The sequence below is a fragment of the Trachinotus anak genome, unplaced genomic scaffold (assembly GCF_046630095.1).
Source record: "Trachinotus anak isolate AG129_WGS33_773 ecotype Australia unplaced genomic scaffold, CSIRO_AGI_Tana_v1 ptg000021l, whole genome shotgun sequence".
NCBI lineage: Eukaryota > Metazoa > Chordata > Actinopteri > Carangiformes > Carangidae > Trachinotus > Trachinotus anak.
In genome coordinates this window covers 18843650-18868618 of record NW_027273872.1, presented here as the reverse complement: position 1 = coordinate 18868618, position 24969 = coordinate 18843650, and the positions used below count along the sequence as shown (strand labels likewise).

Below are 24969 nucleotides of genomic sequence, written 5' to 3'. Positions count from 1 at the left end.
TCCTTGTGGAGTCCGGCTTCAGTAAACATTTCACATTCTTTCACTCTGTTTTTACCCATGACTCCCTTCCAATGAGTCCCCAGTCTCCTCTCCTCATCTCGCCCTCTCCCATTGTTATTATATTGTAAGACAAGCAAATATTGTTTTCCTGAAACACTTCTCAGAGAGGAGCTATTGTCAGTTTTATTTATGCGTATCTTGGCTGCCATCCACCGTTTCTTTCATGTCAAGAGAGGAGGACAGCTGCGCGGTGATGAGATATGGCCTATTGTTTGGTTTAGTGCCTCATTTTGTTCAACACCAATGATCATCTCGTGTCTTTTATGTGGAAGATTTTGGGTTTATTCAGAGCCTTTTAGAAAGAGTGGAATCAAAAGGAGACGAACAGTAGATTTTCAGCTTCAAAGAAAAAAGATAATGTAGCATCTACAGCGGGTAGGTCCATATTTCAGTGTTTCACTGCCGATGACTGGCCTGGAGGCTTGTGGTTGGAGTATGTTGGTGATGTGTGCGATTTTTGATAACAGTATCATGGGAGTTTTCTCTTTTCTGTGGAGAAACTTCACATTTTATCTGACATCAGCTTGAAAGGCAAGCATGCATCATCTAGAACAAGTGACCCATGAAATGAGGCAGGAAATGATCTCATAGAGCGTGCATATTCAGTTGTGGCTCAGGTCAAACTCAGCCCAAGCAACTTATTCAACAAAGCAGTGACTTAATCATTTCCATGTTCATTTAAATTCAGTTTGCCAAGAGAAACACAGTTACAGAACAGCCGTCATACACATTCCTTATATCCCTGCTTTTAAGTGTGACTCATCAAATTGTGGGTTAAGGCGAGCTGAAGCACTATGAATGTCACATTGATTTGTCTTCCCAGAAATATGACATGCTCAGACATGTCAGTATGCCTTCCCCTCGCTCCTATCTCTGTATCTCCTCAGCCCTGTTGTCATCCTGTCTTTAACATTGCTCCGTCTGTGGTTGACCAGTCAGTCACACGAGCAGTTATTCATTTCTCATTGACACAGGAAGCAGTCCATTGTTTTGTGTGTGACTGTACTCTGAAACAATAAGGGTGACTGCAGGGCAGGCTTCATTCTTGCTTACTGTGGCTTTGTGTAGCATGCAAACAGTGGTCAGGAGATGGTGGGGGTTTATGTTTAGTTGCTGCAGCGGTCACCAGCATTGTAAAGCCGTGTGCCTCCATGTTTAATGTGCGAAGATATTTTGATGAACTGAATCTGCTGTGTTGCTGCAGTCAGTGAAAGCGCGACAATAACATGAATCCTGGGATTAGAGTAAAGAAGTGTACAACTTCATGCACCACTCCTAGCTGCAGGGTGAATCTGGGGACAGTAAAAGATTATGTGGAAAGTAGTGAGGTTTCGGGTGTCACCAAAACAAGCTGGTTCTTTTCTTGTGTTATTTCTAGTGCTTGTACCATCTCACTGATTATCTTAATTGCTGAGATACGATCAGACAGGGACTTTGCTTGAGACAGTGGAGTCCATGGGGCATTAAAACACAAGCAATTCCAGTAAACATGTCCAGTTTAACCCAGTTATCTTACCCACATGTATGTATGAAAACAAAGGTGGAGTTGTAACCCAAACTGTAAACATCCATCGGTAGATTTTGCAGGGCTACTTCTTGCTTCAGTCATACATGAGTGATGCTCATGCAGTTTTACGATGCGATTGGTGATTATAATGGACATTTTGAGTGCAATCTGGTGTATATGAGTGGTTTAGATAAGTGGGCCAAACTGATCCCATCTGATTGTTGTTTACAATACCCCTCATAAACTGTCTCTAACAAAGTTCCTGAAAGTTTAGTCTAAATTTGTTAAAGTAATAGAAGCATGTAAGTAGAATATTGTTTTAACCAATGGGAAAGGTGGCCAAAACTACAACAACAAGACCCAGCCTGTAAAATATATATATTATTCCTGTAAGGTATAACTGAAATCACTCTTTTCAGTCCAGCTATTAGTCTTAGTGAAATATGAGGCTGAAATTTCACCATGAGTAACATGGGTATCAGTGTAATCAGACTTATTTATGATTTATTTTGTCACTGTGATTTAAATTGAGTGGAATGCATAATACAAGCAAAACATTTGATTTATTTTAGATTTATTTTGGGAATTGTATTGCAGTATGAATTATATATACATAATAAAAAACATTTTGGAAGGAGGCTGTATCAAACACAACTGAACCCTGCAAACGTTTGTGATTTTGAAAATTGCAAATATTTTCGCACTGTAAGGTACACTTATTTAAATGAAACAAAGTTTTAATTACTCTCCCCATCTTTTGTTTCCACAGAGCTTTCAAAACCGGTGGAGAGCAGAAGGTAAGACTCTTTTTGTCTGAAACACTGAGCTCACCTCTGTATGAACACTTGGATGCTTTGGCACGGTCTGCTATTGGATTACAGTGACATTAATTGAATCTGAAACTTCCTTTTATCAATGTTCACAAATGGCCTCAGCAGTGTGTTGTGTCACTTTGTGTTTAAATTCATCTGATTCACCTGAGTCACCTGTCAAGCTCTAGCCGAGTCCATGCACTGTGCATTAGCCAAGCATCAGCGAGCTGCTAAATGAGATGTTTGCCGGATGAGTGTGGTGAATCTTCTTTTGAAATTCCCTGTAGTCTGTTTTGTAATGCCTTGCACAATCCCTGATACCAGAGAAATACTGATACATTTAGTTTCATTGTCAAACCTCTCGAGAGCTACTTGCCCAGCTGATTACAGTTTGAATAGCACAGTGGTGTCATGAACTGCTTTGTGCTGCACACTGTTTTAGTGAAGCAGCTGGGACATAATACTCATACAAAGTCAATGTTCCTTTTTAGTAGGTGTTCTTTTGCAGTCCATGCATAATGCTCAGTGAGGAATCTCATTAGTGTGACATGTCAGTCAAATATGACAATTCCTCACTTTGAGCATTTCCATTTTAGCAGCAGTAGCAGATTACTTTGGCCAGTCCTTGGCTGACTGCCAACACAAATAAAATGGCTGTGTTCACACTTCTTAAGCACTTCTTCTGTGCTCAGAGGAGAAAAGCCTGCAGGCTTTGACAGAGCTGCTCCTGCAGCATTGAGTAATCATTTGCTATGAGGAAATATTGGGCTGCATGGGAAGCTTTCTTAACATAAAGCTTGGGATTGTGCAACAGCAGAAGGAACTTTTACTGTGTGTCAGAAATGTGTAACTGCATGTTGTGCACTGTGCTGCATTGTCTCCCTCTTTCACACCCTCGTAGGACTCACTTGCTCCGGCTTCTGTACAGCCAAAGTACTCCTTTGCCCCCAGCACAACCATTAACAAGATGGCGAGGCCATTTACAGCAGGTGGTGGTAGTGCCAACTCAGGACCTGCTATAAAACCTGTTGCCTACTCGCCTAAACTTAATACTCCGCGCTCACAGGGCCGTGCCAGTATGCAGCAGCCACAGAATGGGTAGGTGGATAAATAAACACTATTACCTTTGGAACCACAATGTGACTGATGTGGTTTTAATGGTGATCTTGACGTTTCATTATTTTGGTTTTACATTTCAGAGAAAATAACTCCTTAGGGACTTCCAGACTGCATTATGTTAAAACTTTACCTCAATCACTACTACAGCATATCATCTAAACTATGACACAGGTTTTAAGAAACATTATAGAAAAGAACAGAGAAGAAGAATAAAGAACAAACATCTAAAATGTTTGCTGACTCACTGCTGAGATTTACTTAAAGATTTACACTTTCTGACAGTAATTTAGCACACAAGATGGCAAGAATGTGATGACTTTTGTATAAACTTATGCTATTGGTAAACACACCAGCAGTAATAGTAGCCTACCATTATAGATGGTGTCATGAGAGACTCATGGCCACAGAATAGTTTAGGCAAAAAGGAGGAGGGCTTTTGTCATAATAGATTCAAATGAATGATTGTGTGACCTTTTTATCATATTTTGGCTCAGACAGATGAAAGCAAACACTTTGTTAGGAGAAGAGGGAATATGTAGCTGACATGCAGTTCAGGCTGGCTTCCTCCAGCTGAAAGACCTCTACAGTGGAATTTATCGGAAGAAAAACAGTTTTTACAGAGATTAGTGAGGGATGTGTCAATAATCGCTCACAGTTTTATGATCTTGTTAAATCCATTTTACTTTTTCTCCAGATGTGTTGGGGTTTTTTTTTAATGGCTGCAGATGTTATGATTTATTTTAGTAAATATAGTTTTTTCCCTTGTTGTGTGTGTGTGTGAGAGAGAGAGAGAGAGAGAGAGAGAGAGAGAGAGAGAGAGAGAGAGAGAGAGAGAGAGAGAGAGAGAGAGAGAGAGAGAGAGAGAGAGAGAGAGAGAGAGAGAGAGAGAGAGAGAGAGAGAGAGAGAGAGAGAGAGAGAGAGAGAGAGAGAGAGAGAGAGAGAGAGAGAGAGAGAGAAGTAACAGTCTTTCTTATTTCCTGCAAAACAATCTACAGGTGACTTGCTATTTTAACAGTTTTGTTATTTACAGGCTGTGATTATCTGTTGTATCTTGTATAAATGGCAGAATTTTAAAATCCATGAAAATAGTTTTGAACTCTCTGGAGTAAACTTTGGACAAAAATAATTTTTCAGCTTTTAAAGGCTGTGTTGTTTTTCATGGAGCTCTCGTTGTGACTTCAGTTTTTCTTTATATGTAGCATCCCTACATAAGTCCAAACCTCCAATGATAAATTTAATTATATCTCTTGCGTTATGCTTAAAAATAAGTAACTTAATGATGATCTCACTAGAAACTAATTTATTTTGGACTTTTATTTGTTTAGACTACTGCCATGAATCTGTCGGTGCTGCAGAAATGACAGGGCTGTGCAGATAGTTACAGAGTAATAATGATGGAAAATCTTGATCATGGTGCATATTTTTTTACTGTGTTTAACCAGGGTAGGAACTAAATTATCAATTAAATAGATTTTATGGGCCAAAAGGTGATATTATGTTTTACTGGCTCCAGGAGAGAGAGAGCCCTTGACATGTGTAGTCCCTTAAGTAAATATTTGATATGTTTTGTTAGAAAAGTGAATCTCTGATGCAGTTGCTAGAAGTTACCCTTGAAAACAGCATTGATGAATTTGGATTCTTAGCTTTTGGCCGTAAATTAAAAAAAAAAACAAAAAAAAAAACAAAACATTAGCTTGGTTTCAAAGCTGATTCTTTTGCCTCAATGCCGGCTGCAGCTATTGCCTGAGGCAATATGTTTTCAGGTTAGTCCGTCTGTCCATCTGTCCCATTCTTGTGAAGGTGATATGTCAGAAATGCCCTGAGGGAATTTTCCAAATTTGCTTCAAATTCACCTGGACTCACAGATGAACAGATTTTGCTGGTCACCGGTCAAAGGTAACTGGTCACTGTAACTACACAAAACATGTTTTTTGCCATAACTACAAACATGTATATAAACTTCAACTGGACTGGTTGGTGGAGGCATACAACCTTGAGGCTGTGATCCTAGTTTTTAAAGCTCTAATCATTTCTGCTGTGTATTAAAATGAAGTTAACGTTCCCATGACCAAACTCTTGCTACTATAATTACAAAAAGATAAATGGCAGTGTTCTCCAGTTTTTATTTTACCACTAAGTTTTCAGATTTAACAAGAACTCCAGGAAAGAATCCAGATATAATTTAAATGATCCTGAAACTGACAGTATGGCATGAAATGGTCTTTAAGGATAGGCCAGTCCGGTTCCTGTAATTTGGGTCATGGTGGTGGTCTGACTGCAGCTATTGGCGAGATGTGGTCTGTTGCTGTATTTAGCCTCTCTCATAAATTCTGCTGACTTCGCACACACTCTTTACTGCCTTGGCGCTGGATTATTTAAGCAGCCTTACTTGTTTACTCCAGAGAGGCTTCACATGCTTGTGAAGTTTCTCTGCCGACGGCCCAGACGCGTTCGTCCAGCCACCTTTGAAAAGAATAGAGCCTAATTACAAGTGTCAGCCCAGTTTGATGAAGACATTGTTGGATTTCTTCAGACAGTGAACGGTTCGATGCAAACAGCGTACGTCTAATGTGTCCCGGCCAGTCGTCTTGAAACAGGTTTTGTCTGATGTTGTTTTTGCAGAGCTTACTCCGACATGGTAATAGGTCACTGCTGTGGCATTTGTGGTTGTAGGCGGTGTATGAGAACACAATGAAAAATTACACTAACTGCAGGGACACAGAAATTAGGCAAGGCTGTTTTTTTTGGCGAAAGCAGAGGCATTTACATAACACTGAAAAGCATTTGTGCACATGGGGGAGAGGAGCGGAATGGCAAAGGTTTTGTGCCAAATTTAGGGAGTCATTTTGGGTCAGGGTGACAATGGATGATTTGACAAGCAAACAATGCCATCTTTCTCTAACAGAGCCTGTTGACAATAACAGCATGTCTCGTGTCACCTCTTGCATGTTTTTTTGCATCCTGCAGTATTTTTGGTTTTCTGTTGTATAAAACCTCTGTCATACATTGACATGTTCTGTCTCTCCTTTAACCTGAAGCTGAACTCTGTCTTCTTTCTTTCTCTTTTGTTTCCCTCTTTTCTTTTAACTCCGCAGATGGAAACTCTTGACAAGTTAGTATATTTCTTTTTTTCATTTACGGTTCAGTAAAATATGATAATTGCTTGTTTGCCTTCAATTTGTCATTCACACTCATATACAATAATTCCCATCCTTTAACAGTGTTTCACAACCTTTTTGTCTCATGATTTCTTGAAACAAAGCAGTGTGTAGCTTTGTTGCAGAGCTTTGTGGGCCGACCCTCGGGTTGAGAACCGCTGCTCTGTTAGAATCCATCTCACCATTTCCCATTAATTCACCAGTTACAAACTCGTTATATTTGACAGGTGTAATTGATACATAGGCCAGAATTACACATATATTCGTATTATGTCTAATGAAATCTCTCCCTAATTATTTAGTCCCCCTCTATTCTTTGTCTTTGCCTTTCCTTTGTTAACTTAATACAATCTGTCTTTGTTGATCTTTGGTCTGCTCTACAGGGGTGAAGCTACTTACTTTGATGATATGTACCTAGAATCCAAGTAAGGGGCAGCTGCATGCAGGCTGGTTTGTCGGCTTCTTGGTTATTATGGCCAGGCTAATAATGATGAGAGAATGATGCTGATGCTCTCGTGTAGATTCAGATTGGGTTTACAGAACAAAGATTCCAGGTCATTAATAACATTCATCTTTCATCCTCTACTCGCTTTTTGATGAATGCATGCTGTGTGGAAAAAATATCTTTGTAATGAAAAGCATTTTTTGTGCTGCATCTGTAGTTGTTTAGCAGAATCAAAGCTTTAATATGTTGTAAGATTCTTCTACAAACAAGGCTAGGTACTGTCGTCTGACAGCTTTCCTCCCCTTGATTCTAATGACAGTTATAAATATGATTTCTAATGTGGTAATGTCCGTTTATGAGTCTACAGTGTGCCCATGAGAAATCTCAGTAATGGGTACCCATTAGCTCGGTTAGTGCGTGACTGTCATACTGATCATTCATCTTAAGTATTGCATGATCTGTTCAGGATGTCCTCTATTTTTAAGGTCACCTGATTAGCTGGGTTGGTGTTAGTGGGTAGTCCCTTGATGGGATTGTGTTAACCGGGCCTGCTGTGTGCTGCTGCTGGGTGTGTGTACGTGCAGGCACGGCCTCAGGGTGGAGAACGTGCCCTGTTTTATCCCCAACGACCGCAGCAAGAAGAGACTGATCCAGGACACCGAGGACTGGCAGCCCCGCACCGGCACCACACAGTCACGCTCCTTCCGTATCCTGGCCCAGCTCACAGGCACCGACTTCAGTAAGTCAGGACTGAGGCCTGAGGAGTGACAACAGAGAGGGTGGTGTAGCAGGAAGCCTATGACTGAACAGTTGATGTGACGTGATCATAGTGAGAATGACAGTGGTGTGAGTGAACCAGGAGAGGTGGATGACGAGGGTGTCCATTTTTCAGCTGTGGAGAGTCCTGAGCTGTCAGGTGGCTGCTGTCTTCAGTGACGGCGATGCATCTTTTTACATGACTGTAACCAGTCTGACAAATCAACTGCACATCTACAATATAATATTATTGTTTATCATGTCGGGGTTGGGATGTGCTCAACTGGCTATTTGTCTGTCAAAAGGCGACAGTAGGTGTGTGTCAGCGTTATCGGTCAGGCATGCTGATGTGTGTGTCTCTCCTGGATCTCTCAGTGCAGGACCCGGATGATGAAAACATGAAGAGGTCCAGGTAAAAACCTGAGTGTCATTGGTTTGAACAGTCACAAGTGTTTGTGTTTGTGCCCTTGTGTGTGGAAGCTTCAGCTTGGCAATCATTTTGAATAATATCTCAACTTCCAAAACTGCCTTTGTTGAAGTTTCGCTTCTTCAAACACTGGCATCTGTGGTGTGATTTGTACATGCATTGTATCATTAGTACAAGAATCTGCTCCATGGCATAATTTACTAATTGCTTTTTAACAGAAAATTTACATTTTTGCTCATTTGCTTTCTTGCCTGTTAGCTTAGTATAACAGCTTGAAACGGGGGGAAACAGCTAGCCTGGCTCTGTCTATAACAAAATCCACTGACCTGCATCTGTCTGAGTCAGACTTCTTGGCTGAGCACATTAAATTCCTGGAAAGGACTGTGCCCTCCCACCAAGAAATAATCTGGCACATAATCCTCTGTAAAACCACAATGTGTCATTTTTACACTTTAGTTTTTCCACGGATTAAACAAACAAGATATAATATGTTAATTAATTTAACTTAAGAGGTGCTGGGAGGCAGATTTGTTACTTTTGGAACGAGCCAGGCTAGCTGTTTCCAGTCTTTGTTAAATATGAAGCTACAGCTGTTTCCAGTCTTTGTTAAATATGAAGCTAATTAGTTTATCTCAGTACAAACAGATATGTGAGTCAATCCCCTCATGTAACTCTCGGTAAGAAAGTGAATACATGTATCTTTGAAACTGTCAAACTACTTCTTAAATTCAGTTTATAATTTACCTTCCAAACCTGTCATGTCTTTTTGTCTGTCTTTGCTGTTTCACCTGTTTTATTCCTCTGCTGCTTTTTCACCTTTTTCTGCATCACTTTCTGCTCTCATGTTCTTTTTTTTTAAATTTTTTATTTATTTTTTTTATTCTCTCCCCTACAATCTATTTCCTTCCTGTCTATCTCTGTTTCATATCTCTGTTGCCTGTGGTCAGGGAAAAGTTCCTCACTGAGATTCAGAGTCCCCGCTATGCCCGTCTGAGGGATTGGCACCACGACAGGTCTGCTCGCGCCCTCAATATCAAATCCTGAGCGACATCCCAGACGCCATGGGATGCAGAGCCCAGCCAGAGCCTGCTAGCGATAGCCACACCGCAACGACTACGTGACAAAGACGACGAAGATAGCCGACCGTCCAATGGCAGTTAACAAATTCACCTCTCAGATGGGGTGAAAAAGAAGTTTGGGGAAATAAAGAAAAGCAAAAATAGAAGAAACGTAGCCTAGATGACAAAGCCCAAAGTGGAACCTTGCATACTGAGCCTAAGTGTAAGATCTCCCTCTGAATTTTTGACTTGATGATTGTTGACAACACTGTGGACCACTGTGTCTGTAGCCCTATTTTCCATTTCACACTGCGTTACTTGGAGTAAACGAGTGGGAAGCTGGGAAGGGGGGTCTCAGCAGTGGGAAGCGCTTTTCTGTTCGTTCTTCTTCTTCTTTGATTGTGAAGTTCAGACCCTCCTTTGATCTGTCTGTCTCTCTCTCACTCTCTGTCTCTGCCTGCTTCCATTTATTTAGTTCCTCATTCTTTAGAGTTTTCATTTGTGACCCCCTCATCTTGTAGACTTCTCCAACCATTAAGAAAGAAAAGGAAGATAAATCTGTACTTTTTTTTCTGCTGTCATCAAAAATATAAAACATCTGGAAAAAAAGAAACTTCTGCTTCTCTGTCCTTTCTTCTTTGTGTGTTTCTTTTCTTTATTGTTCACTGTTTAAGCCTAAAAGGACCCATCTCTTAATTCCCAGCTCTTACTTCCTCTCTTTCTCCAGATGAGTCACAACAATTTCTTTATTTACTTGTTGTGCTGAACCAAAATGATCATGTAGAAGCAGGGTTTTCTCAGTATTCATACACTTCTGAATTAATGGGGTGTCTTCTCAAAGATCAGGGTTCAAGGTTTCCTCTTATTGCCTCTTGTTGTGTAGTCACAACAAATGAGCAAACACACACACACACACACACACACACACACACACACACACACACACACACACACACAAAAAGTAATGCACATTCATAAAGAGGTGCACAGTGAGGAAATGCAGCCTTTATGCTAATGCTAATGCAGTCTGTTGCAATTGCCTGAAATAAAAATATCCAAGAGAATTTAAAAGCTAATGAAAAGGCCAATGTGATCATATTTAAGAGTTCAGCTGAGGAGTTTCTGCTATTTATCAGGGAGGAAGGACCTAAGCTGAGATCGATAGTTTTGATGCTCAGGTATTAACCAGATTTAGATGTGCAAGAAGGGAAAAAGACAACTGCAAACTATTCAGAAAGCTGGTCTGTGGACAAGGTACAACATGTACTTTTACCTTTAGGTGGCCAGAAGAAAAATGTGTGATGGTTGCTTGTTACAAGGTGATATTTCCTAATGGCAGTGAGATAGAACCATGTGAACAGAAACTTGGCAGGTGAAACAGGAAACCAACTGAAACAGTGTGAGCTATGGGAGTGACTGAGAGTTGCTCTGCTTCACAAAGTTTTAAGAAGTGATACATTTTCTAGACTGAAAGAGATGTTTCTATTTTAAAGAAATAAGTCGATTCCATAAAAATGGGTATTAAGGTTAAGCTATGATATGGTCATTGGTAACTAAATGATAATCGGTAATATAACCACATTAATGCCTTAAGAGGCAAAACTAGTTGAAATCTGTTCTGTCACAATAAGTGTATTCAAAATTAGAAAACAAAGCAGCCTCGTCACACGCTTAATAATCTGACACATTAGCATGAGTCAGCCATCACACCATGTGGAGAAATTTCAGCAGGAACAGGAAACAAAGAAAAAAATGTGAAAAATATTCCTTTTCACAGCCTACATGTTATAGATAATTTGCAAAACTGTAGTTTTCTTTAGTTTTCTTTGTGTCTTGTATTTAAAAAGGAAAAACCTTAAGTGCTTCTTAATTGAAAATGTAGAGCAGTATGTAGAAATGCAGGCTCTCTCTGCTCTTGTATGACATTTTGCCAACTGACACATTCAGGTTCTCCTAGAGCTGCATCACCTTTGCCTCGTCACAAGTTTGACATATGTCAGTGGCTTCTTGCTCCATCTGAAATCAAATCCTGCTCCTTTCTCTATTGGGTGTTGAGCTGCCAACAAACTCCTCATTGCTCAGTTCGATGCATCCCACAGGAGAGGAAGCCACAAAAAAAAACAAACAAGCAGGAAAAAAAACATAGGTGAATCTGAAATCACAGGTGTAAAGAGTGAACAGGAAATGTCAAGGAACCGTTCCATGGGGTGCTGCTCTGCAGCATGTCCAAAACTCTATGTCGAAGGCAAAAACCCCCTCCTGTCTGCACACTCTTTGATTCAGGACTTGTGCATCTGCAGCACACTGAGCCTCTGGCTGAGCAGACGGGGGGAGGAGGGTGTTGAAAGCAGTGAAAATGTCAAGGAAACATGACCCAGGCTGCTCCTGGAGGGAATAAGCTGCTGTAGAGGATGTACTCCAATTTGCACCTGCAACCTTCACCAGAGTCGGATGCAGCCAAACAAACCCCTCGAAGGTGTGTGAGAAGTCAGTGCCACTGGCCTGTTGTCATGTAGGGCAGCATGCCAAGGGTGTGTAGCTGGGGCGGCAGCGTTGACCAGGATGTTGTTTTGTGAGCTGTTAGTTGGGGTTCCAGAGATTAGGCTTGCCAGCGTGTGGGGTAGAGGGCAGCTGACCCAGGCCCTGCGAGTCAAAGAGACTGAAAGAGGTTTGTTCTGTCCTTCGTTTGACCCGGCTACCAGAGATCCTTCTCATCCAGACTTCATTCTGCCTCTCACTCTGTTTTGCTGTAGTTTCTTACCAAAAATCTCCTGGCAGGGGGTTTTACTCTTCTTAATTTGGAAGATTTAACTTCCTCTCTCTGTCACCAGCCCTGCAACCATTTTATTGCTATTGCAAAGGGATTTAATGTGCTTTATTATTCAGAGTATGCTGTTTGGAAAATAGCAGACTGATTTTATTCTTCTACTTGCTAGATAGCTCCCAGCTGTATTTCTATAACTTCTCCTGCCTCTGTAACTTCCTGTGTTTAGTTGTATGAATACATAAGGAGTATAATTGATAGGCAGACTTAACCTGATACAGGCGATGCTATAGAATAAGGCCGTTGCAGGGTAATTCATTTCACATCTTCCTCTTTTTCTTTGCAAATGAGAAATGATTTCATCATCTTTCATTAGCGTATTGTAGATGGCACAGTTGATGATGTAAACATGATAGATGCCTAAGGCAGTGTTATATTTTTTCCCCAGATAAGATGTCTCCAGAGCTCACTGTCTTGGCTCAGAAGTTGTTTTTCCGTCTCAGTCATGGTTTGAAGATTTTCTGAATATAGTGACGCTTGCTGCGGGTAACAGAACTTTGAAATGTAGAAACAACTCTTTACTTCAACACTTCTGCACATGCAGTCTTGAAGCGAAGCTCTTCTGCATCCAAATCTGACAGTACAACGCTTCTGATGAGTTTCTCCGTTTCTAACTTTGCCTGTGAGTGACATCAGTCCATCCGTGGCGATGTGTCTTATCGCTCACATTACAGTAGCAGCTCTTGAGCAATTTCAGTGCAGGGCCGAAATAACTTTATTCAATGCACAGAGTGGTATCTGGTGTTCACCGTTGATTATTTGCGTTACGTGATTGACTTTTGTATAATCTGGTAAAATGGACTTCAGACGCAAATGCTTCATTTCTTCTGGAGAAAATTCCATTACAGTGTATTCTCCTTAACATTCAACTGAATCTACCACACTCAACTCGTCTGTCTTACCACCCTGTTGATACTGTTTAATATTAATGATGATGATGCTAATGATCGTTCACACAGAAGGTAATCTGTGGCGCAACGTGATGGAGACAGCCACGGCTGCTGATATCAAACATGAAGTTCATTCATTGAACAGTAACCATGGTTACCGAGAGGGTGTGTGTGTGTGTGTGTGTGTGTGTGTACGAGAGAGATGTGTACCTTTACTAATTAGTCATTTTCTCCCCACAGCCTTGAGCCAACTCCCTCACCTGCCAAGGCCCAGGCAGCAGATAAACCAGATGGTGAGTTTCTGCTCCTGCTGATGCGTAAAAAGAAGCCCAGCAGCATCCAGGAGAGGTTGTGCTAATAGATTCTTATTAACTGTCAATACGTGAGCATCGGCAGCAGCAACATGACACACAAAACTGTCACAACAGACATCTGGAGGGAGCATGTATATTACATAAAAATGTCCCCAGTGTGGGACATGATTAAGTCATATAAATTATGTCACAGCCAAATACTTTAAGTGCTGGTATTCCAAAATAAATCACCTCGGTTTTTTCTGGCTCAGGCTCCAAGACTGGTGGTGCAGCAGCAGCAGGGAGTTCAGGTCCCTCCTCTCGACCACCGTGGGTCACTGACCCCAATTTTGCTGACCGCTTTCGCCCAGACAAGACCAGCACCGTGGTAACCCAGCACCAGCAGCCAGTGCAGCCGACACCCATGCAGAACCGCAGTTCCATCCTGCAGGCAGCGCAGCAGGCACCGGAGGACAGCGGGAGGACCCCAGTGTGCGGCGCCTGCAACAAAATCATCAGGTGATGCTGCACAGCCCCGTCTCTGCTGACAGTTTGATCAATTCATTTTGCAGGAATAAAATGGGCTCAATGTTTGCGCCTTTCAAAGTCCTGTTAGAAAAATGACACATCATTAACAACGGTTAATATACACAATGGTACTGACTGTATGTCTGCAGCAAATAAAGTCAGTCAGCTTAATGAATTAGTTTGGAGACATCATGTTATCACTGGAGACGAGCATTATGCTGACTTTGAAATAATTTCAATCTCATTTCACGCATTTCACAGATAACAGAGTCTTAGTTCTTATTCTGGTCACTATTAAGAGCAAAGATAATATTTGTTTTCCAGCAAATGAAGGTACAAAGTCACCAGTAGAAATAAAAAGGTATCCAGTTTTTGTTCCCAAAGGAAGAAATGTACTTGTGGTACTGGTGTGTGTTGTTACTCATGTGTGCCTTTGCTGGAGCTGATGTTTGCCCTGCGGCTGTCTGAGATCCCCCCTCCTCCTAAAGTAGAAAACTGTTTAGCAGATTTTAATACTACCTCTGATGTGTTCTTAATGTGTGCGTGTGTCTTCCAGGGGTCGGTACCTGGTCGCGCTGGGCCGTTCTTGGCACCCGGAGGAGTTTACGTGTTCACAGTGTAAGGCGGTCCTGGACGAGGGGGGCTTCTTCGAGGAGAGAGGGTCTGTCTACTGTACCAAGTGCCACGATAACCGATACGCTCCTCACTGTGCCAAGTGCAAAAAGAAGATCACAGGGGTAAGAGCTGCTTCATCGTGCCAAAACACAGTCCTAGAAACAAGGGAGAGACATTTACACTAAAGCATACAGGGTATATAGAGAGCTGGCTGTACCTCCACTGTGCTCCAGCAACACTGGCTATAGTGAAACAACCTTTTCTCCCCTCGTCAGGAAATCATGCATGCCCTGAAGATGACCTACCATGTCCAGTGTTTCAAGTGTGCAGCCTGCAAGACTCCCATCAGGAACCAAGCTTTTTACATGGAGGAGGGCGAACCCTACTGTGAGAGAGGTGAGCAGTTAACATATACTGCACCTGAGCTGTCTTACTAACTTATTACCTAAGTACAAAAAGAGAGAAAACAATCTTAAAAGAAAAACTGCAGTAGAGGTTTTAATCTGTGTATCTGTGTGTGTGTGTGCCCTCTGTGGCAGACCGTACAGACTAGTTCACTGGTGTCATAGTCTAAGGACACAAAAACATCAATTATTTGCACCCAGATCCACTACAATACTGGAGATGATACCAGTGATACACTTGGTAAGATGTGCTTCTACATTAAAATGAAGTTGATAAATATGTATTCAGTCTGCTCAAACACAGTAAGAACCTGCAAACTGTCAAATGCAACAATACAACAACAACAACAACAACAGTAATAACACAAAGTAAAGACATGAGGATATTTTTTAATTAGTGTTGCTAAATAAACAACCTGTGAATGTTTAGTTTGAATGCGTTTTCACTCAAGGTCTCTTTCTCTCATTCATACTTAATAATAAGACGTTTCCTGTCCCACATTCCTGAGGCTTCATAAAGGAGAGAAAAGGAATCACCATGGTGAAAAATCCGCTGCTGGAAATGAAAGGAAACATCACATGTATGTGGTTTCTGGACGAAAAATTGAAGAAAAACTTGGTGGTTAGTAACAGCAGCAGCAGCAGTAACCACCACAGAGACGCCCACAGAAACAGTAGTTTTAATAGAAAATTGAATCCTAAACCTGAATTAAAGGCAGGCAGTATTTAACGGTAATATGAAACATCAGCGTAGGAAAGCGTGCTCAGATCTCAGTGTGAAGATTGATTAGTTCCACTGCCAGCTGTGAACGTCTCAACCCATGTAAGACCCCCTGTAATTCTGCACATGGATTGCATGGGTCGAGTCTTTATTTATCGTGAATCTGCACTGGGCCCTAAGTACATGAATGAGCGCAGGGGGGGGACTGACATCCTGCCACACAGCATTAGGTTTGTGATTGAGCTTGTTTGATGAAAGATGTCATATCTTTTTACTTTAAATGGATGCATAGCTAAGTACACTGCAGTGCAGGCTACATAGCAGATGCTGAAGTACAAACACAGAAAAACCGCAGCCACTGGATGATTTAGAGGTTTTGCAGAGTGCATTTTGTGATCAAGTTATTTCTTTTGAAAAAAAAAAAAAAACAACCCAAAAACCCTCAGTGCAGCCCCCCTCCTCCTCAGCTTAGCTCGAGTCATTTTCTTTTTTCTTTTTAATCAAACTATTTGTAAAACAAACGGCATTGTTGTATTATTGCTGTGGGGTTTGGCATGGGCCTACATCATGAATCTCTTGGCGCGTTCCACAGTCAATCATAAAGTGTGATGTTTTCATCTGCTGTAATCTATTTAGCTCCAGTTTACTTCATACATTTCTCTATTGGATTTTATGAATGGTGTGTGCTCTTCTATTATGCTGTAAATGATTTAGCGGGGCAGCGTGCTTCTCGCTCACCACTGAGGCTCTGACGTGGATCGCTGCTTTATCAGAGGAAAAGCCAGAACCTGAGTACTCATACTCTGACTAATGCCTTTAGCTCTGATAAACATTCTGCTGCCTCAGCATCTTTCAGGGATTGTACAGCTCTCACCCACTCACTCTTGAGAAGCAGCATTATAACCTGACACTTTACCCAGAGTCCCTGTGATGAAAGAGACTGGCAAATCCAGTTAAGTATCTGGAGCAATTTCCCCTCATCCTAATCCTACCGTTACACTCCGGAAAGGCACCGTGTACAGTAAGCGGACAAAATAATGTAAAGTTATCACATGAGGAGGAGTCATTTCAGTCCTTAAGGATGTGAATGTGTATGTGTGTGTGTTTTGGTTTGGTTTGAAACCATCGTTATGACGACATTAAGAACGATCCTCACAACTTTAAAAGGCTGTTTAGAGTTCAGGTGAGAATCAGGGGTTGGGCATTTATCTGTGATGGTCACAGTTAGGGTAAGGGGCTAGGGAATGCATTTTGTCAGTGTGTCCTCATAACAACTGTAAGACAAGTGTGTGTGTTTTTGCATGTGTGGTTGCATATTGCTCATTTTCAAGAGGAGAAGCCTCCAGTTCTTTTTAAAAGATGAAAGAGGTGAAAACCTATTTCACACTCGGTGCTCCAGAACATCCTGTAAGTGTTAAGTGATGTTTACATATGGTGATTGCGGAGGCCATGGAGGATGCTTGACCTGATCTCCAGGATGATAAAAGCTCTTTTGAATTTATTATTTTAGTCTAATGGTTATCTCGAATGCAGTATCTCTGCCGCTCACCACATCTGTTCCTATCACCGTTCTCTCTCCCCAGACTACGAGAAGATGTTTGGCACCAAATGTCATGGCTGTGACTTTAAGATTGATGCCGGGGATCGGTTTCTGGAGGCCTTGGGCTACAGCTGGCACGATACGTGCTTTGTCTGTGCTGTAAGTCATTTTGATTGATATGGCTCTCTGTGGTGCTCTCTCATTGCCCCATCTCTTCTGGCTGTCCCAGCACAATGCCGCCTGAAAATCTGCCTCCATCTCTGGACCCCGAGCTCTGCCCTCTGTCTCTCTCTTCTTACCTGTCACCTGCAGTCTATCTCCATCTCTCTCTCATTTTGTGAAGAAACCTGGAAGTAAATGCTGTCAAGTAAATAATATACTCTGGCTAGTAGAAAACTCTGTAGATTCATACTGGCAATGTTGAGGACTGATAGCTCCTCTGCCCTGGTTTCTAAATCTGTCTGTCTCTGTCTGTCTGTCTCCTTTCATCTTTAAAGCTCTGCCAAATCAACCTGGAGGGGAAGACGTTCTACTCCAAGAAGGATAAGCCCCTGTGCAAAGGCCATGCTTTTGCTCCAGTCTGAGAGATCAAGCTTCATCTTCAGAGGAAGAGACACATCTCTCTCTCCCTCCTCTTTACCCCTCTCCACCCTCTGGCACTCTCGCACACACTCTACACCTCCTCTTCGCCAACCACACACCTAGTTAAACGCAGTCTATTTTTCTGTTGTGCAGCTTCACACCTTACTGTGCTGTTAGGACAATTCGAATGTTACTGCCTGTAATACCAAATGCTGAGTTGTGTAACTGGAAGTAGTCAAGGAATTATTTCATATCATGTCACATATATAACTTGTTGACTACTAAGTCATTTATAGATTGGAAATAAAAGATGCAGCTGTAGTTCATGCAGATTTGATGATAGTTCTACTAATCTCACCCTTGTTCAGTCTGAAGTAAGATCAAGTCAGTATCTTCCAAGTTGGAGGAGCCACTGAGCCTCTAATGGTGTCACATTGCGGTAATGATCCATTACTACTCCTGCACTAAGTGTGGAGGAGTGGTGGCCCCATTCAGGACCCTGGCTCACTCACTGACTCTCACCGCAGTGGCTGTTAACATAATGGGGGTCCAGTCAAGCAGAAAAGGAGGGGGGCATCCCATTCCTGCTTGACTGGACCTCTCCACAGAAGCACTAACTGCTTAACTTATCACTTTAGCTCCGGAAAATCAGAGCACATACTGCGGGTAATAACTGTAATTTTGAGTTATGTAAAAATCCTTAATTGATCCAGTTTTAACAGTCACATGTGTGAGTGTTGGAGAAAGTGCTATAATTGTTTTTAAATCTTCCACACTCCTAAGAGATTTGTCAAAGCTTTGAAATGGTCATCATTTATAGGACTTTTTTTTTTAATATAAAGGGGAAAAAAAGTCCTCAAGTGTTTGTTTCCCTCATGTTACTATGATATTGTGATTATTCCTTACTTATTTCTTACTTTCAAGCCATTGTTGAATATGTATTTATATTGCTTCAGAATGGGCCTGTAAGTGTTGTTTTCCTAGTTGCTGGATGTTTCAAATAAAAAGATTTAGTATTGCAGTGTGCTGGGGCAGAACTCTGTGGGCTGAAGTGCTTCTTGGAAATGAACCCATCTGTAGGATTTTCTGTCGACTCAGGTTCTGGCCATCTTACCAACACCTGCGCCCCAACTACAGGACAATAGACTTTCTAACGTATTTTGCTCTTATTTTTGCATTGTGAGCACATTGAGAGCCTTTTTTTTATAAACAAGTTTGACCCTTAGACCTCAGTGAACCTCTTCAGTATATACATGCTGTAGATGTAGAAAGAAATAATTCATTTAACTTGTAGACACGAGTATATCAGTGATTACAGTAGCTATTTAATCACTGAAGTCATCTGATTTAAGTGCTTTTTACTTATTTGCCTTATTACCAAGAGTGGTTCCCAGTCTGGGGATTGGGGATTGGGGATTGGGGATTGGGGACCAAAATAAAATAATGTGAGAAGGAAACAGAATTTTCTTGAGCATGGAGATTCTTTCTTTACTTTGGGAAGACATGTTTGTGATGAAATATTGTAAACTCAAATTCACTTACTAGATTTTTATTCACGGCTTTCAGCCCGTGACCACTTGTTATTGCGTGATCACACGTCCATATTTAGGTCCGGTAAACAGCGGTTCTGCTCTTGCTGTGTGCATATTGCAGAAATAATCAATATTTTCATCAAATTCAGCAAATAATTGTTTTTCCTAAAGTGTCACATTATTAATTTTGTCCTCAGAGTTGCATATTTGGCATTACATTTAGGATTAGCCCTATGAAAATTAATTGTTAAACAACTATAAAATTTTTCAAGCAAAAGATCCAGTCCTTGATTTAACAATATATAATTTATTTACAACAATTTCAGGTTGAATTACTATACATACCTTTCTGAAATGTCATAGATAGATATATATATACATAAGGCCAAGTAAATACTTGAAAGCACTTAGAAACGAATTTCCAAAATTCTACCCACAAATCCATATCATTGTCCAAAAAGTACAGAAAATCTCCCTTAGCAGAAGTTTTTCCATTGCCACAAAAGTTTTGACAACAATTTACATTGACGATAAGGAACACAAAAGGTTAAAAAACAAACAAACAAAAACAATAAAAGGATTATACAATTGCATAAGCGCTGTGGCATGTAATAAATACAGCATTTTTGACTTGCAGAAAGGCAAGGAACATTGAATCGAGGAACTAAATAGAAAAACCATTCACAAGTACAGAAGTCTATTCTTATTTCAAAAAGAAAACTTCAGTCAGAGCGACGGGGAGGAACCAACACACCTGCTCTCACACACAAACACACTCACTAACACGCACGTCCTTGACACTGAATAGTAATGAGCGACACAAAAAGTACAGTTGGGAGATGTGACAATTTTCCCCCATACCACAGGGGTGAATTGAAACCCTTGAACAAATCATGTATGTTACCGACACAAGTCTTACACAGAACTATCAGGCCCAGATTTCATCATGTAGGGAACTGTATTCATCACACACATACACACACACACACACACACAGTAACTGCAGATTTGTTGGACAAGTTAGATGTGAAGATAGATGCTGAACATCCTGGCGGCTGGTGAATTACATTACTGAAATGTGCTTAGACAACACATCCAAGACAATGACAGGGGTGATAAAATTTCACACACAGTCTGACTGTACAACTGCCATGGCTCATCTAAACATGCTGTGTCAACACTGGCTTGTCAGTGTCCAGGAACTGATGTCCTCTTTCTCCAATTAGCCTCCACACAGTCCCAGTGTAGTGATTCACTGAGCACGAGTGACTGTTTCCACCCTGTACTTAAATGCTTTCAGCTGGAGAAATAATCAGACAGACGAATGCAATGTAAGGACAAACAAAACATGTATAGAAACTCCTGTAAAACAGTCTCTAAACCCTTAACACTGCAAAAAGTCTTCACTGCTAGATCGCCAAAGAACAGTATATAGGCAAACACGTCACGGTTTAGACTTGACAAATGCTGCGCCAGTTAAGTGTCTTTTTTTGGCTTTATATTAAAATATAATTTACATTTCTTTACAAAGTGATAAAATTAACCAACACGTATTACTGCTTGAACAAACAGCGATAATCTGCCTCAAAAACACAAGTGAGGATATGAATAATAAATTAATGATTCAGACTAATAAGTCCGCAGTTCAGAAGAGACAGCAATGACTGGCTTGTTCTATACTAGCTGCAAGTAAAACAACGCTGAAACAACATGAGGATGTAGTGGCCTCAAATGATATTCAGAAAACTTTGGTTACCAATTCTGCTGATATACAGTATGCAAAGTGACAGCACACGGCTGGTATAGAAAAAGTATTTACATATTACATGTGACGATGATCCATTTCAACATGAAAAGATTCATTTAAGGTGGTATCACCGTTTCATCTGAAAGGGGCTTGATTCAAGGGTTTTGTAATATTCATTTAAAAAAAAAAAAAAGGGTAACATTTTATTTCATGGCATCTCTACATCAAATGAATTTGTAAAAAGCGTCAGTGGTGGAGAGGAGGCGTGTTTAGTGTGATGACAGAGAAGCTTAAGGAGTTAACAGGTGCTCAGATGCCTTATAAAAAAACAAAACAAAGGAACTTCTCAGACTTGACGAAGGAAATAAAAGAAAGACATACTTTCCCCCTACTGCAAGGAAACATAAATGTACATTCCAAATATCTGACAATCATAAAAGAGGCTCCAGTCAGTGTTAAAGGTTGAAGCCACAGGAGCTGGTGGGGGGGTGAGGGGATTCAATGAGAGGGGCTCTCTTTACAACTTTTAACAGACAACTTCACATGCAACCCTGAGGCAGACGGAGAAGAGAACTATGGCTAATCTGGGATTGCTGACACCTTTTCAAAGTATAATTACTGAATCAGTGGACTTCAAAGATACTCTGCGTTTATGTTGACTTGACAGGTCCATTAATAAAAAAAAATAATAATAATAATAATAAAAAAAAGCAATAACTGTGTGAATTGGTGCAAATTAGCAAAATATGAAAATAAGCAAATGTGTAGTTGCAGTTTATTGTTTGTTGCATGAATCTACTGGATCATTTTTTTCATGCTGGCTAGAAATGACAAAAAAAAAACCCAAAAACCTTTCAAAGCATCTTTTGTGAGCAGAGGCGTGACAGTATGAATAAGCCACTCTTAACTTTCTGTGAGAGGCAAGCATTTCTCTGATGTGGAAATACTATTTACCACACCGCAAATATAAAATTCCCACCACCATTGCTTTATGAATTCTGAAAACAAAGCTGCACAATTACCCTCTCCACGTGAGTAAAGATCTTGAGGAATTTGCTGTCAGATTTTTTGTGGGAAAGTGCTTTGCATTATTCATATAGGACAATAACCCTTGTGGCCATGTTTTTATGTTTAACATCTTCTCTGCCACAGAATTAATGTAATCAAGGGGGAAAATGTAATTTTAGAAATGAGTTTTGACGACATTCAGTGTTCACATATATACAGCTGGAACGCCTTTCGGCCCTATGGCTCCTTCATTAGCTGTGGGATTTGAAACAGACAAATGCCACAATGAACAACTGGAGAACTGGACGGATCAAAATCACAGGCTTTAAATAGACATGGCTTCTGTAGTATGACTTTAGTGAAGATATTACTCACTCCTCCCTTAAAAAAAGTTCAAACAACCCAAACCCCACATATATCGATTTAGAAGCAGGAAAGCTGCGAAGCGTCTCGCTGAATCAAGATGTCAAGATGTTACATTCACAGTAGTGTTACCGGCTGGACTAAAAAAAACACACACAAAAAAGATGAGACGGGGGTTTTTCGGGGGCTCTGACATACAATCTGTTTGAAACCTGTAAGTCCAGGATGTGCTACAAGCCGCCTGTGTGAGAGTGTGTGTTAAAAGAAACAGATAATGACACACAGGAGACGTCCATCTATGCAGCACGAGTGGGGCTTTGGGGAGTGGACGGGAGGGGGGGCGCTGACAGACCCTGATGACCTTGTTGAAAATGTGTTCAGTGAGAGATAATGTCATATAACGAACCTGCCAATTGCATATGTCGCATGTTCTCTTGAACCTGAAATGTCTGGCACCTTTTGTCACATCCCTTTTATTTAATATTTAATACATAACTTAAGTTCAAAAATTATTCTTTGAATTTGCAATATTGGACATTAGTAATAGCATTATGTTTGCATATTGCTCCTTGTTCGCCACAAAAGGCTTATTTGTATAAAAGGCATGAAGTTAATTTAATGTGGTGGAACCAGGGTGTGGACTAATTTAACTTCAATCTTTGATGGAAAATAAAGGGTATTTTCATTGGCTGAGTTCATGAATACATTTCCCCACACACCTTAACTCTACCTTCTCCCTCAGTTGGTCTGTCATTGAAAGATTTAGACTGTGATCGAAGGGAAAAAGGGACTCAATCCTACATAAACCCTTTTCTATCTTCTGAAGTGAAGATGAGGGACACTGGGACAGCTCTGCTCTTCCATTCCTGCTGTGATTATTGTTGTTTTTTTTTCCATTTGTGTTGTGGTTATTGTTGTTGTTGTTTTGTGTACTTTTTCCTCTACATCAGTCTCTCCCCTTTTTCTGGGTTAGCACTCGCCATCAGAGACCAGGAATATCATGGCTTCCTGTTTGCCAATGTCAGCCATGACCGTGGCCAGCTGGTTGATGTTGCCGCTGTGGAAATGTTGTGCCTCCCACAGGTCCAGGATCACAGAGGTTGGGCTCGCTTTGGATGCAAAGAAACTCATGTGTCTGCAGAGAGGAGGAAGGGAGGAGAACACAAAAACAACAGTGAGAGAACAATGAAACATTTTTATTAAATCAAGCAATGTGCACACATCAGGACGGACAGTCTCTCATTTTCTCTCTGCCAACACAGTCTTAGGAAAACCTTTTCAGCCAGTATTTTATTGTGCTGCTGCTTCTTGTAACTCTGTCAATGTCAGGTTTTATTGTGTTATATTGCTACATCCTGATATGCTGTGTTGGAGCACTAAGTAAAAAAATGATGAAAGGTATAAAGAACACACTCGAGCTCTTCAGGCTGCCATCAAATACAGAATCTCTGGCAATTTTCATTTGAAGCTGAACAGCATAAGCCTCATTCCTCTTTATTTGATGTTGAAATTGGCCCTAAATCCCATATAGTAAATCCTATATGGACTTTCACAGCTAAGTCGGAAGTGACCTTTCCCATTTTAGGAGCAGGAACCTTTATGATCAAACCCAATCAATGACAACAAAGCAGTGGCCCCAGCCAGCTGTATATTTGATGTTGAGTGGGACCTGATCTCCACGGTACCCGAAGATGCTTGTTTGATTTAATGGCTTTTTTCTGTTCTTCAAATGTCTGGGGTCTTAACTGTTACACAGACCACATGACATTAAGGAAAAAAAAAAGAAAAAAAAAAAGAGAGAGAACAGGATAAACACTTGGCACAAAGGGGGACTGTGGTGCTGCGTGAGTGTTTTTGCCGGGTGGGAGGGGGTGGGACAGGAAGCCCAAAACGCAGCTGAGTCCTTTTCACCTTGAGAAAGGTCAGACAGAGTCCATTACTTTCCTCGCATCTTCTGTTTGCCTAGTGAAGCATTCTGTGATGGTTATAAACATGTAGCTGCTTTGGCAGTACACAAGCAGAGAACACAGTGTCACTCTGCTATTTTGAGTCAATTGGATTTTATAGCGCGCACAGCCTTCGCTCTGTCGGAAGAGCACAACAAAGAGAAGTGTTGGTCAAAAAAAATTGTCTGGGAATGAACCTCAGTGTCATTATTCAGATAAAAAAGACAGAGCTTAGTGTCCGACGTGTCAACCCTGCTTATTCACCTCGCTGTGTGAAACACGAGCTTATCTTGTATGGCTCAGACACAGCCGCTTGCACAGTCTTGGGAGGAAAAGATCAAATAAAAGGTTCTTGGCATTTTTAAGTTTTATAGATTGGTCCCGTTCCGCTCGGTCAGAACACTTTATCCACACAGAAACAAACACAGAAATCCAGCGCGACAGAATGCCAAGGAGCTGCAGCCTTCTCAGGAAAACATGTTGTTGAGGACAGATCAAACAACAGAGCAGTTGTTCCTTCCTGAGGCCTAAATAAGAATTGATTATGTTGAGCAAAACATTGCTAATTAAACCTGTAGTGCATCAATTCAATTTGTGATTAATTGGAGTAAATAAAGTTGATTGGACAAATTA

At 40.9% G+C, this 24969-nt stretch overlaps 2 protein-coding genes across 7 annotated transcripts in view; one reads left to right on the top strand and one right to left on the bottom strand.

Annotated features, from left to right (window-relative positions):
- pdlim7 (PDZ and LIM domain 7) overlaps nt 1–18943 on the top strand; it is a 32273-nt gene extending 13330 nt beyond the window's left edge. For 2 of the 3 annotated variants that reach the window (XM_071457967.1, XM_071457968.1), the window contains exons 4-11: nt 2337–2364; nt 3281–3477; nt 13298–13350; nt 13623–13869; nt 14435–14615; nt 14769–14889; nt 17202–17317; nt 17656–18943. In XM_071457967.1, coding sequence (XP_071314068.1) covers nt 2337–2364; nt 3281–3477; nt 13298–13350; nt 13623–13869; nt 14435–14615; nt 14769–14889; nt 17202–17317; nt 17656–17742 — 1030 coding nt within the window. In that variant the 3' untranslated portion in view covers nt 17743–18943. Of the gene's footprint in view, nt 1–2336; nt 2365–3280; nt 3478–6594; nt 6612–7040; nt 7083–7686; nt 7842–8233; nt 8271–9232; nt 9957–13297; nt 13351–13622; nt 13870–14434; nt 14616–14768; nt 14890–17201; nt 17318–17655 lie in introns of those variants that run through there. The other variant, XM_071457969.1, reaches the window with a different exon arrangement.
- Nucleotides 18944–19563: 620 nt separating this feature from the next.
- unc5a (unc-5 netrin receptor A) overlaps nt 19564–24969 on the bottom strand; it is a 127697-nt gene continuing 122291 nt past the window's right edge. For all 4 annotated transcript variants that reach the window (XM_071457963.1, XM_071457964.1, XM_071457965.1 and 1 more), the window contains one exon: nt 19564–23525. In XM_071457963.1, the coding sequence (XP_071314064.1) occupies nt 23360–23525 (166 nt within the window). In that variant the 3' untranslated portion in view covers nt 19564–23359. The remainder of the gene's footprint in view (nt 23526–24969) is intronic.